This window comes from Ammospiza caudacuta, chromosome 5 (assembly GCF_027887145.1).
Source record: "Ammospiza caudacuta isolate bAmmCau1 chromosome 5, bAmmCau1.pri, whole genome shotgun sequence".
Taxonomy (NCBI): domain Eukaryota; kingdom Metazoa; phylum Chordata; class Aves; order Passeriformes; family Passerellidae; genus Ammospiza; species Ammospiza caudacuta.
In genome coordinates this window covers 24,588,178-24,602,491 of record NC_080597.1, presented here as the reverse complement: position 1 = coordinate 24,602,491, position 14,314 = coordinate 24,588,178, and the positions used below count along the sequence as shown (strand labels likewise).

Genomic DNA, 14,314 nt, shown 5'->3' with positions numbered 1-14,314 from the left:
TATTTTAAGAATAAACTGCAAAGCAAAATCTTTTAGCTTTCTTAATGAAATCTGGAATTATTGTACACCATTATTTTTAAACCCACCGTGCCACAGATACTAGAGAAGGAACTTCTTCCATAAACATATTGTCCCACTTTGTTAATAGAACTTTTGGATGAATTTTACTTGTTTAGCTTTTAATACTTCAGAGCAAAGAAAGTCACTAACTCCCTTGGCTGATTATTCCATGATCTAACAAATCACCATACACTCCACATGATACCATCATAAGAAGAATTTTCACTGAAGCAGACAAGTACTCCTGTAGCTTTTTCACCCAATAGAAAAGAAATTATAGGAACTGACTAGTGATTTTTCTTTGTGGAACTTTCTTTGCAAAACAGAAGTGCAGTGGTTTATAATAATTTAAAAGTTTTGGTTTTAATTTCTGTTTATTCCACTCAGTGCCACCTACACTTATGACCCTTGAATAAAGGACAGGATATAATTGTGCTACACAGGACTAAATCAGGGAATGAATAATGGTATGAGAGTCATAATGCAAGCCCTTGTGTAACTTTACTCTGTGGGGGGATTGTGTTGTGCCAACCCAACTTCCTTGGGGACTGACACAATCTACCTCTTGCAGCACCTCTTCTTCCTATGCCCCCTGAACAGGGATGGAACAGCCAGACTTCAGCAGTTCTTGTCCTTAAGGTACTTCTCAGCATTTGAAATACCCTAAGGAAGACATTGGGGGCCTGGGAGTAAAACCCTGCTGATCACTGCTGCAGTTCTTTTGCAGGAAAGCATAAAAAAATGTGATATCTCACTGAGACATGGATATTTGCATATCTACTCTGTTTTTAACTGTAGCAAGGTGACTGCAGGTCATAACTTTTGCTTAATCGTTGCCTCTGACATAGTTCACAACTTGGCTATATGAAATATTTTTCCATTTTTGTTCTCCTTGTTCTCCTGACAGGAACGTCACGTATTTCAGTTTATTACACACTCGTGTTCTTTGTATTGCTGGGGTTTAAACCTGACCTAATTTGCAATGATGCAAATTATTACTGTCATGCTATCTACTCTTCCTTTTGCTATTCCTGTCCTTTTTGGGGTCATTTTTGCTTCCTTTCTGGTCTTTTTAGCACTTTGAATTTGTGTTTTTAAGACCTTCTCCATACCTCTCACAAGAAGATTTTGTTGTAGCTTCCAAATAATATTGAAATTGAAACACTTTTAGTAGTAGAACTCAAGAGCAAGATTTTTTAAGAAACAGCTAAGTAGAGTGAGCTGCTTTAATAATACTTGGCAAAGGAGGTGATATGGATTTCCAGTAAGTCATTAATGTTTTTTAACCCCATTACTAGCATGAAATAAACTAAAAATTAATGGTAATAATCCACATGATCTTTTACTGCCATGGGAGAGTCAAGGGAATGTCTTGCCAACAGCCTCGGTAGAGAGAGCAAAGGTGAATCCGAGGGGCTCTGTCCCCTCAAGCTGCAAATGGCTGGAGCACTGCTGGGGACACTGCACGCATCTCAGGCCGCAAAATGTCCCCGGGTGGTATTGGTAGTCGTGACTACGCAAAAGACAAGGAGTGGCTGGAGAGGGTGCAGTGGAGAGCCACAAAGATGATGAGGGGTCTGAGCAAGAGCTGTGGGAGCTGGGTCTGTTTCAGTCTGGAGAGGGCTGAGAGGAGATCTCATTAACGCCTACAAATACCTCAAAGACGGGTGCTTACAGGGTGGTGCCGGACTCTTTCCAGTAGCGCCCAGCAACGAGGAGCAATGGCCATAAACTAAAACACGAGAATTTTCACCTCAACATGAGGAAGAACTGTACATTGAGGGTGGCAGAGGACTCGAACAGGCTGTCCAGGGAGTCTCTCTCCATGGAGACATTCAAAACTCACCTGGACGCGTTCCTGTGTGACCTGCTCTAGGTGACCCTGCCTTGGCGGGGGGGCTGGACTGGATGATCTCCAGAGAACCCTTCCAAACCTAACGAGTTTGTGATTCTGTGACTCCCGTGCTCTCGGGCCGGGAGCCCGCCACGCCACCCCGCTGGTTCCTGCCCTGGTGCCCGGCGGCATCAGCGGGAGAGCTCGACCGCCACGCTGGGATCGGGGAGAATCGGCGGTCCCCTCCCCTCCCCTCCCCTCCCCTCCCCTCCCCTCCCCTCCCCTCCCCTCCCCTCCCCTCCCCTCCCCTCCCCTCCCCTCCCCTCCCCTCCCCTCCCCTCCCCTCCCCTCCCCTCCCCTCCCCTCCCCTCCCCTCCCCTCCCCTCCCCTCCCCTCCCCTCCCTTCCCCTCCCGGCAGGTGCGGGGCGGCCCCGCTCCCTTCGGTGCCCGCGGGCCCGGGCGGGGTGGCGCCGCCGCGGATTCAGGCGCTGGCCCGTCGCCAGCGGATCGGCGCGTGTTGCATCAGACGAGGCGCTCCGCCGCGGCCGCGGAGCCGGCTCGGTGTTGGCCGGGTGGCCGCAAGATGCTGCGGACATCACCCCGGCTGCTGCGGACCATCTGCACCACGGCTGCGGTGAGTGGCGCGGGGCGGGCGGCCGCGCACCTGGGTCCTCCCGTGCTGCGCTGTGCTGTGCCGAGCCCGCGATAGAACCGGTCGGGGGGCAACCGCAAGGAGGGGGATGGCGGGAGCGGGTATTTTCCAGGATGTGATGCCTATTGTCTCTGCCGAGGATTTAGCAAAGCGCTTGTGGCACGGCAGGGTCGGGAAAGGGCTCGGTGTGGGTGCAAAGGCTGCATCTTGCCCTTTTCGGCGAGCCCGGTCGCAGCCATCATCTGGGCGCTGCATCTTGCAGGGATGTGCCTGGAAGCTGCGGGGAACAGGTACCAGCGATGCTGTGATAGTGCCCGTAATCGTGTGTCAAGAACAATGTGATGCAGCCGTTCTCTGCCTCTCTCGGGCTGGATTTGCCCTGCGAGAAGCTGAAGGCTGTCTTCTCAATTAGAAGGGACCGTGCTCGTTCCCAGCGCCACAGTGAAGCCCGCGGCTCTGGCCTGTTTCTTTTGTGACCTTCTCATAGCCGGTTCATTGCTCTGGCATGGGCTGCTCAGGGCTGAAGTTGATGACCTAAATTCCTCTGCACCCCATGGTTTAGTCTTTTACAGCTCTGAGCATTTGTTTCAAGCCATTTTCTTTGTGTCTGGTTACATATATTTAACTGCAGGACTCCTGCAAGGAACCTCTCCCTGAAAGCCATGTCCAGTCCAAATTGTCCAGATGTGTACGTCTGGCTAGTTGAATGAGGCTCGGGGGATTTTTTTCTTCTCTAGAGATTGTTCATTGTTTCATGTTTGGCTGCTCAGTTTTCTTTGAGGACAGCAATCCTCCAAAGGTATCTGCATGGAAGGCATTAGAATAAGGAGATTTAACACAAGCCTTTTGGAAATGCAACCAGCAGTGCCAAAAAAAAAGAGAATGAATGAACGATGGGAACACATTGCCCTGGATGTGTATGTAGATGGGGGCGGGGCTCTACTATAGGCTTCTATTTGCAGGCACTGGAATTCAGCACATGTATGGGGATCTCAGTGGAAATAAAGTTGCAGTACTGCTTTTCAAAAGAAGCATCTCTCTGTAATAATTTTAAAAAGATGTAACGTTCAAATATTTTTAGCTTTACTAAATTCTTATGTGAATTAAGTAAAATATTTTAATCTTTTTTATTAAAAGGTTTGTACCCAGAGTAGCAGTTACTAAATCTTAATTTTCAGGAAACTTATTTAGAAGCGATAACCAATTAGATGCACATACAAAAAAGGCAGTCACAGAAAATTACTTTTATTAAAAAAAATTCTCCTCTGAAGAGATTTTGTAAGTTTTTACTCTTCTTAGAGAAGAAAATGTATATGTTGGATTCATCTCCCGTTTCTAGAAAGTAGAACTTGACAAGATAGTTAGCAGTATTTTTCAGGCTGTCATCTATGCAGTACTTAATTCTATTTGTTAGTTTTATTTCTATTTAAATGTTTTGGAAGAAAAAGAGAACCAGGATGGAATCAAACATTAAAATACTGTATAACTTTTAATGAGCTATTTTAAAATATATTCCAGTATGGTATCAAGAGATCACATGGACAGAATTTTTAAATACGCAAGTTAAACTTAAATCTGTGCTTTTGTATTGAGGTGGTCAAACACATGTGAACTTTGAGACATGTTGAGCATTTAAGATAAGACTGCTTGTACAAACACCTATTGGATTTTATGCTTCTACCTTTATCTTACTGTCTTCATTCAAATCATGAGTACTTGAGTCAAGAAAACATAATCACTGTTAATCTGTGTTATGCTATAAAAAAAATATAAAGTTAAAGAAGAAATTAAAGGTTCAGACAGTGAAAACAACAGAATTACAGCAGTGTGAAAACTGATTTCCTTAAATATTGTATTTGGCAGCTCTGTCATAATAACTGTATTATTCTATGATTAATCATAAAGGAAGGCCAGATCTCCCCAATTCACTTGAACTGCATTGTTTACTATAAATAGGAATTGGATAATCTTACAAAAGTGCAGCAAAAGATCCACTCTGATGCTACATGACCATTAACCTTCACAGGCATGGTTCATGCACACTACATGTTCATGGTCAGCTGCAAAAGGAGTCTAGTATATCTCTTAACATCACTGTCAAAAACCATAAAAAATTTAATCTCTGTGTGTGTTAGTGAGAATGATGGAGTATCTGTCTAGCACATTATTCAAAACCAAGATTGTTTTGTTGTTCTTTAACAGAATTTCTAAAGTTTTGTGATGAATGCTAGCAGTGGCACTCTAGCCAAAATGTGCCATTTCTGTAAGACAGAAAACACCAAACTCTTTTTCTTCTCTGTGTTATCTTATAGAACTTTCCATTTTAATTGAGTGCTATGTCCACATTAAATTCTTCTACAGAATTTTCCCACTTCCACAGGTCTGATCCATTTTAGGTACAAATGCTTAGGGAGAGTTTCCAAGAGAAGATATGAATGGCTATAACATCGCATGCACTTGTTCCACTGTAATTTTTCAAATAAAACAAAAAACAAAGAACTGAACTTGTGGTCTGAGCATGCAAGCCCTTCCACACAGATTTTTTTTTTTCACACACCGTTATCCACACAGATAATTTTTTTTTTAACTCTGTAGAAATCCTGTTCATGGCTGACTTGTGGGTACCATTCAGTGGAGAGAGAACTCAAGAATCACTGCTCATGGTTACCAGAACCATCGTGCGATTGAAACCAGTCAATTTGAGCTATCTTCTGGAAGTGTGAGGCAGCAAAGCTGATTTACTGCCAGAGTGATGTTTTTGTGTACTACAGAATTTTCCACACTGCAATCTTCTCAGTCTTGCCAGTTTCAGTTTGGATTTGGTGGGTTTTTTTTTAATTTGTTATTCATTTGGGGACTACATTCTCTCTTTGCTTCTCACCATTTGTTGATTCAGTTCCACAACTAGCACAAATTAAATGTGTGGCTTTACTGAAATTATGTTGATTTACAGCAACTCATGATTTGGTACTGGAACTGCTATGCCATTCCATGTAATATGAGAATCAGATTTATTCACAGGGCAACATGAAGTGGAAGTGTAGGAATAGAAGGTGCATATGTTATTAACACTTCATGAATAAACTCTTTGTGAAAAAGTAACTCTTTAAGTGGTGATAAATTTGAACTTAAAATTACAAGAAGATTGTCCAAGTATCAGAAAAGCAGCAGATAGCACAGGACAGAAATCAGAGGATTGCATACCATGTTAAACATGGTCAATGATCCAGCAGGTTAATCTTTCTCCAATTTGCCTGGCTATAGTTAAAATACTTGGGAGAATCTAATAATTGTTTTTTGTAGTACAGCAACATTTCTGCTGTAACGACATCCATCATAAAACATTGATAATAAGCACCACCTGCATCAGTTTGGCCTTGCTGGATAAGGATTGCAAGGATAAGCTGTAATTCAGAACAAGGCCTTGTCTTTGTTAAGAACAAAATAGTGGACTATTTGAGGTATAGCTGCCAGCAATGCAGTGTTGGTTAGTAGTATTGTGATCAGCAGTTTTAACAGTCTGATTTTGCAAAGGCCTGAGTTGTGTCCATCTTTGCATCTTACTGCTTGTTTCTGCTGCAGTGACACTTTACTATGCAGCTTCATTCTCAGGAAAAAAATTTTTTTCAGTACAAATAATTATTTCCTATTGTTTTATATTTAAAAAACCCCACACTTCAATACTCCTATAATGGAACCTACCAATTTATAACTCCCTTTTCTAAAGCCAGCTGCACAACAAAAATGTAACCTGAAACCAGTAAAATACACCCATGATATGTCAGCTGTGAAATGAATTTCAGTGAATTGTGGTTTTAAGTAACCTGTTTTTCAAGACATTTCTCTTTGTCATGTGATCTGATGGGCAGTGCAGACCATTTGTTATCCAATCAATAACCCACTCAGTCAAAGTATACTCATGTCCCAGCACCCTAAGAAAAGGAGGGAGAAGATAAACAGACAGGTGCCAACTTACAAGAAAAACAAACGTCAGTGGTTAAGACATTCATAGGGCGTGTTGATTCCTCTAATGGGTCATAAGGAAAAAAAGAAGGCAAAGTCCAGTAGTGAAAAATGTAGTTCAGAACAAAGGTGGGGAGTGTGTGGATTTATTTCCTACCTTTCTATCAGGCCTCCCAAGAGGAGGGATCTGTATGGTGTGAGTCTAGGAACAGTTTGTGCCAGATTCAGCTTTGAGGAAGGTTAGTTTTCTCTTTATTCTGTGCGGACCTTTCCTTTTTAACTAGGTGTTATAGTCCATTTCTTTTTCAAAGGTTTCCAGTTTTTATTTTCCAAAAGCTGACTAAGAATGCAATGCATATAGAGACTGTTCCACCCTTCTGCCATGTTTCCATGCTCATTTCTGTTCCCCTGCTGGCCCTATGTTAGGACTTGTGCCTGTGCTATAAATTAGACCAGTGGAGAGATCCAGTTATAAATAAGCTGCATTTTTCATGTCGGTGCCTGCTCATTTCAGTACCCTAATGCAGTTCTTGCAGCTACAGCAGTACCAGTTCTGGGATAAAGGAGGTGTTAGAGGTGAGGGACTGGAGTTAGGGTGAGAGAGGAGCACAACTGCCACATAAATCTAAAAGGACTCAGAAGGAAAAAAGTAGTTTTTTCAGGAAGCGATCACTTGAAAAACATAGCAATATCTGATATTGTGATATAATTGTAGTGTTGTGATTCTATCATAAATTTCATAAATTATCATAAATTTAACTATCATAAATTAAAAAAAAAGTGGAGGTGGTTACTTGCTCCGTCTGAAGAAGCTCAAATCACTCTGTCTGAAAAAGCTTAAATCCCAGTCCAGTGTGCTGGAATCCAAATGCAGCAGGCAGTAGAAGTCCAGCAAGGGAACCTCACCTTTAGCACCTTTTTTTGCTAGTAGGCGTATCAAATGGATGATCATCACGTTTAACTTGGCAGGAACAGTGCAAGTTTGTCTTCTTTAGCCTCTACATGTTAACTACAAATAATATACCTCAGTTTAATTACAGGGATTTAGAGGGCATGTTCCAGCCACATAAATTATGTCTACAAAAAGTGTTTTATGTATGTTTAAAAAAATGTATTTTCATTTCTGATTATGGATAAGATCATGGAGCCTCTCATAAGAAGCAGTGGCTGGTCTGTCTAATGAAAATTCTAAAAAAGCCATACAGACACCACTGACAGTATCAGATGATAAGTTTCATGTGAAGTATGCTCTCTCTGAATTGTATGTTACCTGTCATTAATCTCAAAAATTTGATTATTGTTTCTTCAAAGATGATTATGTTAGAAAAACTATTCCATTTTAAATCAAACTGAAAATTGACAAAGAAAGAGCAGGACAGAAATGTAAGCAACAACATATTTTCTTTGCATTCTACAATATGTTTTGTTATAATTCTTTTTACCAGGCTTATCAACATAAGCTAAAGCTAGCCCTTATAGGCCAAAGTATTTTTGGACAAGAAGTTTATAACAAGCTGAGAAAAGAAGGACATAAGGTTGTGGGTGTATTCACCGTGCCTGACAAGAATGGACAAGCTGATCCTTTGGGTAAGTGTAACCTGAATCCAAATGTAAAAATTACAGGTGTACATAGTTTTCCTTTTCATTAGAAGGTTACATCTATATGGGAATGACTTGCATATATTGCCTTTGTTCCACTAAATCCAGTACAAGACCTATCCTTTAACAAACACCGGTCCCAGAACCAGTTTAATCTTGTCCATTGTCAGTACTTTAGAAAAGCAACTTTTAAAGTAGTTTCTAAATATGCAGGGCTGTATATTAAGGTATTGGAAAACCAAAATTAATTTGAATATCTTATTTGAATGTACACCCTAGAAGTAATCATTCTGAACTAGAGCTGTGTCTTACAGCAAGTAGCTGCTGAGCCTACATTCAAGTGCAAATGTCTGTCACCTGCTTCTTTGTGCTGGCTGGGACACTCAAGGCACTGAGCCAAGATTGTTCATCCCGGGCTTTCTGCCCTTTTTGACAAGCTTGTGTGTGGCAATGTACCTGCAGAGGCTATTTCCCTTCCATCTGGACTATGGAAAACACATTCAAAAGGTTGGAGGAGGCTTTGCTCTCCCTTTTTCCATTCTCAAGGTGCATAAGGATTTTCTAGGCTTACCAAAGAAAGAAATTTTTCTTATTCAGTTTTGTACTCATTTTACTTAGAACCCAGCATGGCAAAGAAGCTAATTTGGAACCATCTGAATTGTCACTTTTCTTTGTTTTTGTTTCAGTGACACAAGTTCAAAGACAGCAAGTTAATATAATTAGCAAATAAAAGTGCCAGAATGGAATGTACCTTTATGGAGAATCTGAAATCAAAACTACATTCCATGAGCTGTTTCAATTCTCTCTTGGTTTGGTTGGGGGCTTTTTTGGTGGTTTTTGTTTTGTTTTGGTTTTTGTTTAGTGTTTTGGGTTTTTGTTTGTTTTTGTTTTTGTTTGTATGGTCCTGACACGTTTTTACAGAACTCTCATGAGGGAAGAATCAAACATAAGTTTTGCTTACTAGTGCTGTGGTGTTCACAGACTAGCATGTAATTCTTAACTCTACCTCATTAAAAGATTTAATCACACTTTGGAAAAATTAGAGAAGGCAACTATTAGCTTAGAAAATGAAAAATTGACCATCCAAGTCGTGTTGGATTACATTGTATAAAAAGTTTATGTACAATATAGCATAACTTGTTTACATTATATAAATTATTCTTGTACAGTTGTTACACTAACAAATGCAACTGAGTAAATCTTCCAATCTTGCAATCATGTGTTTATTTTTAACTAAAACCACAGGATTAATTTAGTCAAATCTTTCCTGATTGGGGGAAAAAAATGAAATTAAATTACTAAATAACTTAACTTCTTTTTACTTCCAGATGACTCAAAAGCTTAAGTCTCAAGTTTTTCCTGAAGTTTTCTGTGCCCTCAGTCAGCTACAGTCTTTGTTTTCTTAAAGTAACTTCACTACACACTAACTTGCATGGAGTAATATTTAAATAAGAATTTACCTAAGATTTAATCAACAGGCTAAAGATGCTTCAGGTCAAGCTCAAGATCCAGTTTCACAGACAAAAAAGGGAAAGTAAAGTTTGAGTACCTGTCTTTTCTGCTTCATTGGTACTTACTAGCAAAGTCATAAGAGTGAACTGAAAGTTGAGATTTACCTAAGATGTAGGAAAGATAATCAAAGACAGAATTAATAAAATATATCCAAGCACAAAGGTTTTTAAACAGCATACAGAAGAGCACTCTGTGGTCTCATAATTGATGATTCGCTTCAGTTGTCATGTCATATGTCTCTGACTTGAATTTTTAACACAAAATGAAAAAAAAAAAATAATACTGTTCTTGTCCCTCAGCACTGGCAGCAGAGAAGGACGGTACTCCTGTTTTTAAGTTCCCCAAATGGAGAGCTAAAGGCAAGCCTATCCAGGAAGTAGTTGCAGCCTACAAATCAGTTGGAGCAGAGTTAAATGTCCTTCCATTCTGTACACAGTTTATCCCCATGGATGTTATTGACTGCCCAAAACATGGCTCTATTATTTATCATCCATCCATCCTACCACGCCACCGAGGAGCTTCTGCAATCAACTGGTGAGTTCTGTGCACCAAAACCACGTGTTTGTCATGTTAGGGTGCTGGTCTGCACCTGTTACTCTTGTAAATGCTGCAGTTCTCTTGACTTGCAAGTGCTCTGAAGGAACTTCTCTGGAGCAGCTGACTATTTGGTACATGAACTGCACTTCATATCTGGGATTCGTTATTATTTCCAATGTGAGCTCAGCTGTTACTCTGGGAGGATCAGTGGTATGAGCTGTACATTCATATATTTTACTCACATGCATGAATCGACAATCTGGAGTTTCCATAAGCAGAACACTGCTGTAGTGATTCATTCCCTACAAACACTCAATAACTATCACAGGAATGTCTGATACAGACCCTAAGATTTCACAGAGTGGAAGGGAGAAGAGAGACCCCGCAAGAAAAAAACTTTATCTCACAAGATAGGCTCAAATCATCACCCTAAAAGAACTACACTGCAAAAATGGCCTCAACAGACTCAAATCAGGCACTCTTGTGACTACAGAAATGACATTATCACAGTGTCTAAATTCAGTAAGAAATAATCTAAATATGGAGAAACAATTTGAAAAGAATCTTACAGGCAGCATGACGATTATCTGAATCCACAGTGTTGTGGATTCAAAGCAACAGCATACTTAGTTTTGTTTAAATTTAATCCTTCCTGGAAAAAGTACCAAACTGAAATACTTAAACAGAGGTGTTGAGGAGACTATTAGAGAGGTAAAGATTTCAAAAAGTGTCAGTTGTGTCCAAGTGTGTAAAGTAAAATAGCATCAACTCAGCAGAAAATGAGAGTGAGACAGTCCAGAAAATAAATAAAGAACCAGCTTTTTAAGGCGCAAAATGTAATACCAACAGTTCCTCCAAATATGTTAAAGGTTGGAGGTATGTAAGTGGTAGAGATGTGGGATTTAACAAAGGTATTTTATCAAAGAGAATACCACAGTAGGGAATCTGTATTGGTATTCAGGATAAAGGAGCTTAAGACGTTATTAGCCTACAGTCCTTCTTTGTGTGGAATAAATCAAAACAATTAATTTGAGCTGAATTGTGAGCAGAAGATATTTTTGTGAACTGATGAAGGAATAAGAAACTCTTTGTCAGGACCACAGGACTTCAGCAAATTGGAAGTTGCAGATTTGAGATGACGTGCAACATTTCATTTTCTTAAGGTTATGTTGATGCAGGTGACTGGGAAATAGCAAAAGTAATACCAGTTTTAAAAAGGCTGAAAGAGAAAGCCAGGAAACTTTAGATCAATGACTCTGATTTAAATATTTAAATTCCTTAAATAATAAGGAATACACTTTCTATGCAAATGAGTAAATGTGATAATGTAAGAGTAAGAAAATGAGAGGTCAAATTCAAAATTAAGAAACATTACACAATGCACACAAGGGGAAACCCCCATGACTATATATAAGCAGTGTTAAAGTTAATTGTTGTTACTCAGAAAAGGATTATTGTTACTCACCATGTAAGGATCCATTCATTCAAGAGTTGTACTCGATGGTCCTTGTGGGTCTCTTCCAATTCAAAATATTCTGTGATTCTGTGGTCTTAAATACTGTCTGCATCTCAGTTGGAACATGAACTAGCTGAGTTCAGAAAAGGCTAAGAAAGATGGTCAAGAGTATAGCACAGTTTTGACATGATTGGAGACAAATAATGGAGTCTTCAGACTGGAAAAGAGGTCATTGGGAAGGGCACACACTAGCTGAGCCATGGAAGACATGGAAAGATGAAAAAGGAATGTTTGCTCATTCTAATCAAAAGTCAGGGAGCAGCTAGCAAAGACATCAAGTAGTAGAATTTTTCCAAATAAATGAGATCCTTTTGCTCCATGCTGTTTGTTGTTAAATTGTGCAACCTCATATATAGAGAGCTCTAAAAGGATGCTTTTATGGAGGAGAAGTTCATCAAGATGTATTTCACAGGAAGCTGTAGACACAAACTCTCTTTCAGGAAGTTCTTTCAGCAAGTGCAAAGATTTGCAGAAATGGAATGTATTACAGTGTTGTATCACTGTGTCTTGCTCCACTTTGCATATTCCTTCTGCAAAAGAAATCTATCTTCTCCTGCCCTTCTCAAGTAAAGGCCATTGTCCCAAGGCCTTTAAACTAAACTAGGATTTGGCCTTGACTGACTGTTCTTGTGTTTCACCCTCTCACCCCTCACTCTAGTCATTACTTTCACATATTGCGGCTACAGCCCTGGTGCTGATCAGATCCTTTATCCCCACAGTATAACCAAGAAAACCTTTGAGAATTAGACATGGCTAAACATAACTAGGTACAAACAAGGGCCCTGGGGTGCACAGGGTTCCTCACTCACTTCCTTTACAGTCTCTTCCAGCTGCTGCCACTCTGTTATCAGCAGCCCTTTGTGGAGGGAGCTGGCGGACAGAGGAGGGAACACACAGTAGTTCTTACCTTGTCACCTATTCAGCATCAGAGGCATTTGCTTATAAAACCTTCTTTTCCATGCTGAGGACATCCATTTCTCACTAGAGAACTTTTTTGGAATTTTTATGTAATAAAAGCCAGAAGAAATGCAGCTAAATATGTGAAAGATCTGATAAGGGCTAGCCAAACTTCTGTAAGCTTTCACTTATGTTATACCTGCCAACTTCCCCAGTTGTCTTTGGAGTTTGTCCCTTTTTCATCCTATATGTACTTTTGTGTACTTCACTCATTTTAGTAATGCAGCTTTCAGTGCTTATAATTAATAATGAATTTTCCTGTGTATAAGCCAGATCTCAGACAATCCTGTTACAACATGGGCTGCTGAGGGAATACTTACATGAGATATGTATTACTTAAAATAGCATGGAAGTTTGCATGCATATAAATGGCTGAAAACATGCAGGAAATATTTTTCTCATAATTTCTGGCTGCTCCCTTAAGCACACTTCAGTCTGATTTTCCATTATTCTGAGACACGTGCCAAAGGAGAGCTGTAAAATTTTAGGTGGCTGAAGCTCCCTTTGGATGAGAAGCAGATTCTGAGCTGAGGTAAATCAGCACAGGTCTAATGTAAGCATTGCTATGTTCATGCACAGCAGCTCAGAATCTGGCTGGAAAGCCTTAATTCCATTAATAACTTTTCCTTAAACATTTGCATATTTATCATTTTCCACTCTGAGTTTAACTCCTTTTCAGCTGTGTGTCAAATGTACTTTCCTTTTTGACCTACAGATGAGCCATGAGGCTTAGCTAATCATGAATTATTAAGATAATATTCTGTTAGATGCTTCCATCTTTAAAATTCTGTCATAACTGTTGCACAGCTTTTGCTCTGTGTCTTACCATTAATAATACTTTAAAAGTAATTATCACAGTGAACTATGTGAGACAGCCTGGCTTCACTTGCAGCATTTCCTATGTCACTTTGTGGGAACCATACATCAACAGTTTCAAAACTGTGGGTTCCTGGATGTGAAGTGAGCAGTGAAAATATAGCAAAGATTGTTAGGATTTTCTTTTCTATCTTCCTGAAGAAAATGAATGCAAACATGAATGTAAATGTGAGTTGATATTCCTAACTACTTTAATTTTTCTGTATTTACTGTAAGTATTTTTATGCCTAGGACTTTAATTCAAGGAGATAAGAAAGCAGGATTTACTATTTTTTGGGCTGATGATGGTTTAGACACTGGACCGATACTTCTACAGCGAGAATGTGATGTTGGCCAAAATGATACCGTGGATGACCTGTATAACCGATTTCTCTTCCCAGAAGGAATAAAGGCTATGGTATGTTTAACTGTACTAAATACCAGCTTTTTAAGAGGAAAAGGGCTTGAAAGTAAAGGAAAAACAGACAAGATATATGCATTTGGGAAGGCAGAGATTGAGATACTCAGCCAAATCCTAGATTTCACTGGAGCTGTGTGGCTGCCCAACAGCTGAGGATATGACCTCAGAATATTTGTTGCTGACAGCAGGCAGAGCATATTCTGTTTCCACAGATGGCATGAAGTTGAATTTGTTTGGAATGTGGCTCTTTCCATACAAGACCAAATCTTTTAAAGGCTTAGCAACAGCAAAAAAATTAGGTGTGAGATTTTTAAAAAAACAGCAGTATGGTGTTTGAGGCTCAGAGTTCTGTTGGATTAGCTTTGGGTCTGTGCTTGTCATTTTTTGTATTTTTTAAAGTGAATAAAA

The 14,314-nt window shown here is 39.8% G+C and overlaps 1 protein-coding gene across 1 annotated transcript in view; it reads left to right on the top strand.

Annotated features, from left to right (window-relative positions):
- The first annotated feature begins 2,313 nt into the window (after positions 1-2,313).
- Positions 2,314-14,314, top strand: part of ALDH1L2 (aldehyde dehydrogenase 1 family member L2) — a 30,603-nt gene continuing 18,602 nt past the window's right edge. Inside the window, exons 1-4 of the mRNA XM_058804787.1 lie at positions 2,314-2,528; positions 7,955-8,096; positions 9,920-10,154; positions 13,738-13,903. Of these exons, the coding sequence (XP_058660770.1) occupies positions 2,478-2,528; positions 7,955-8,096; positions 9,920-10,154; positions 13,738-13,903 (594 nt within the window). The 5' untranslated portion in view covers positions 2,314-2,477. The remainder of the gene's footprint in view (positions 2,529-7,954; positions 8,097-9,919; positions 10,155-13,737; positions 13,904-14,314) is intronic.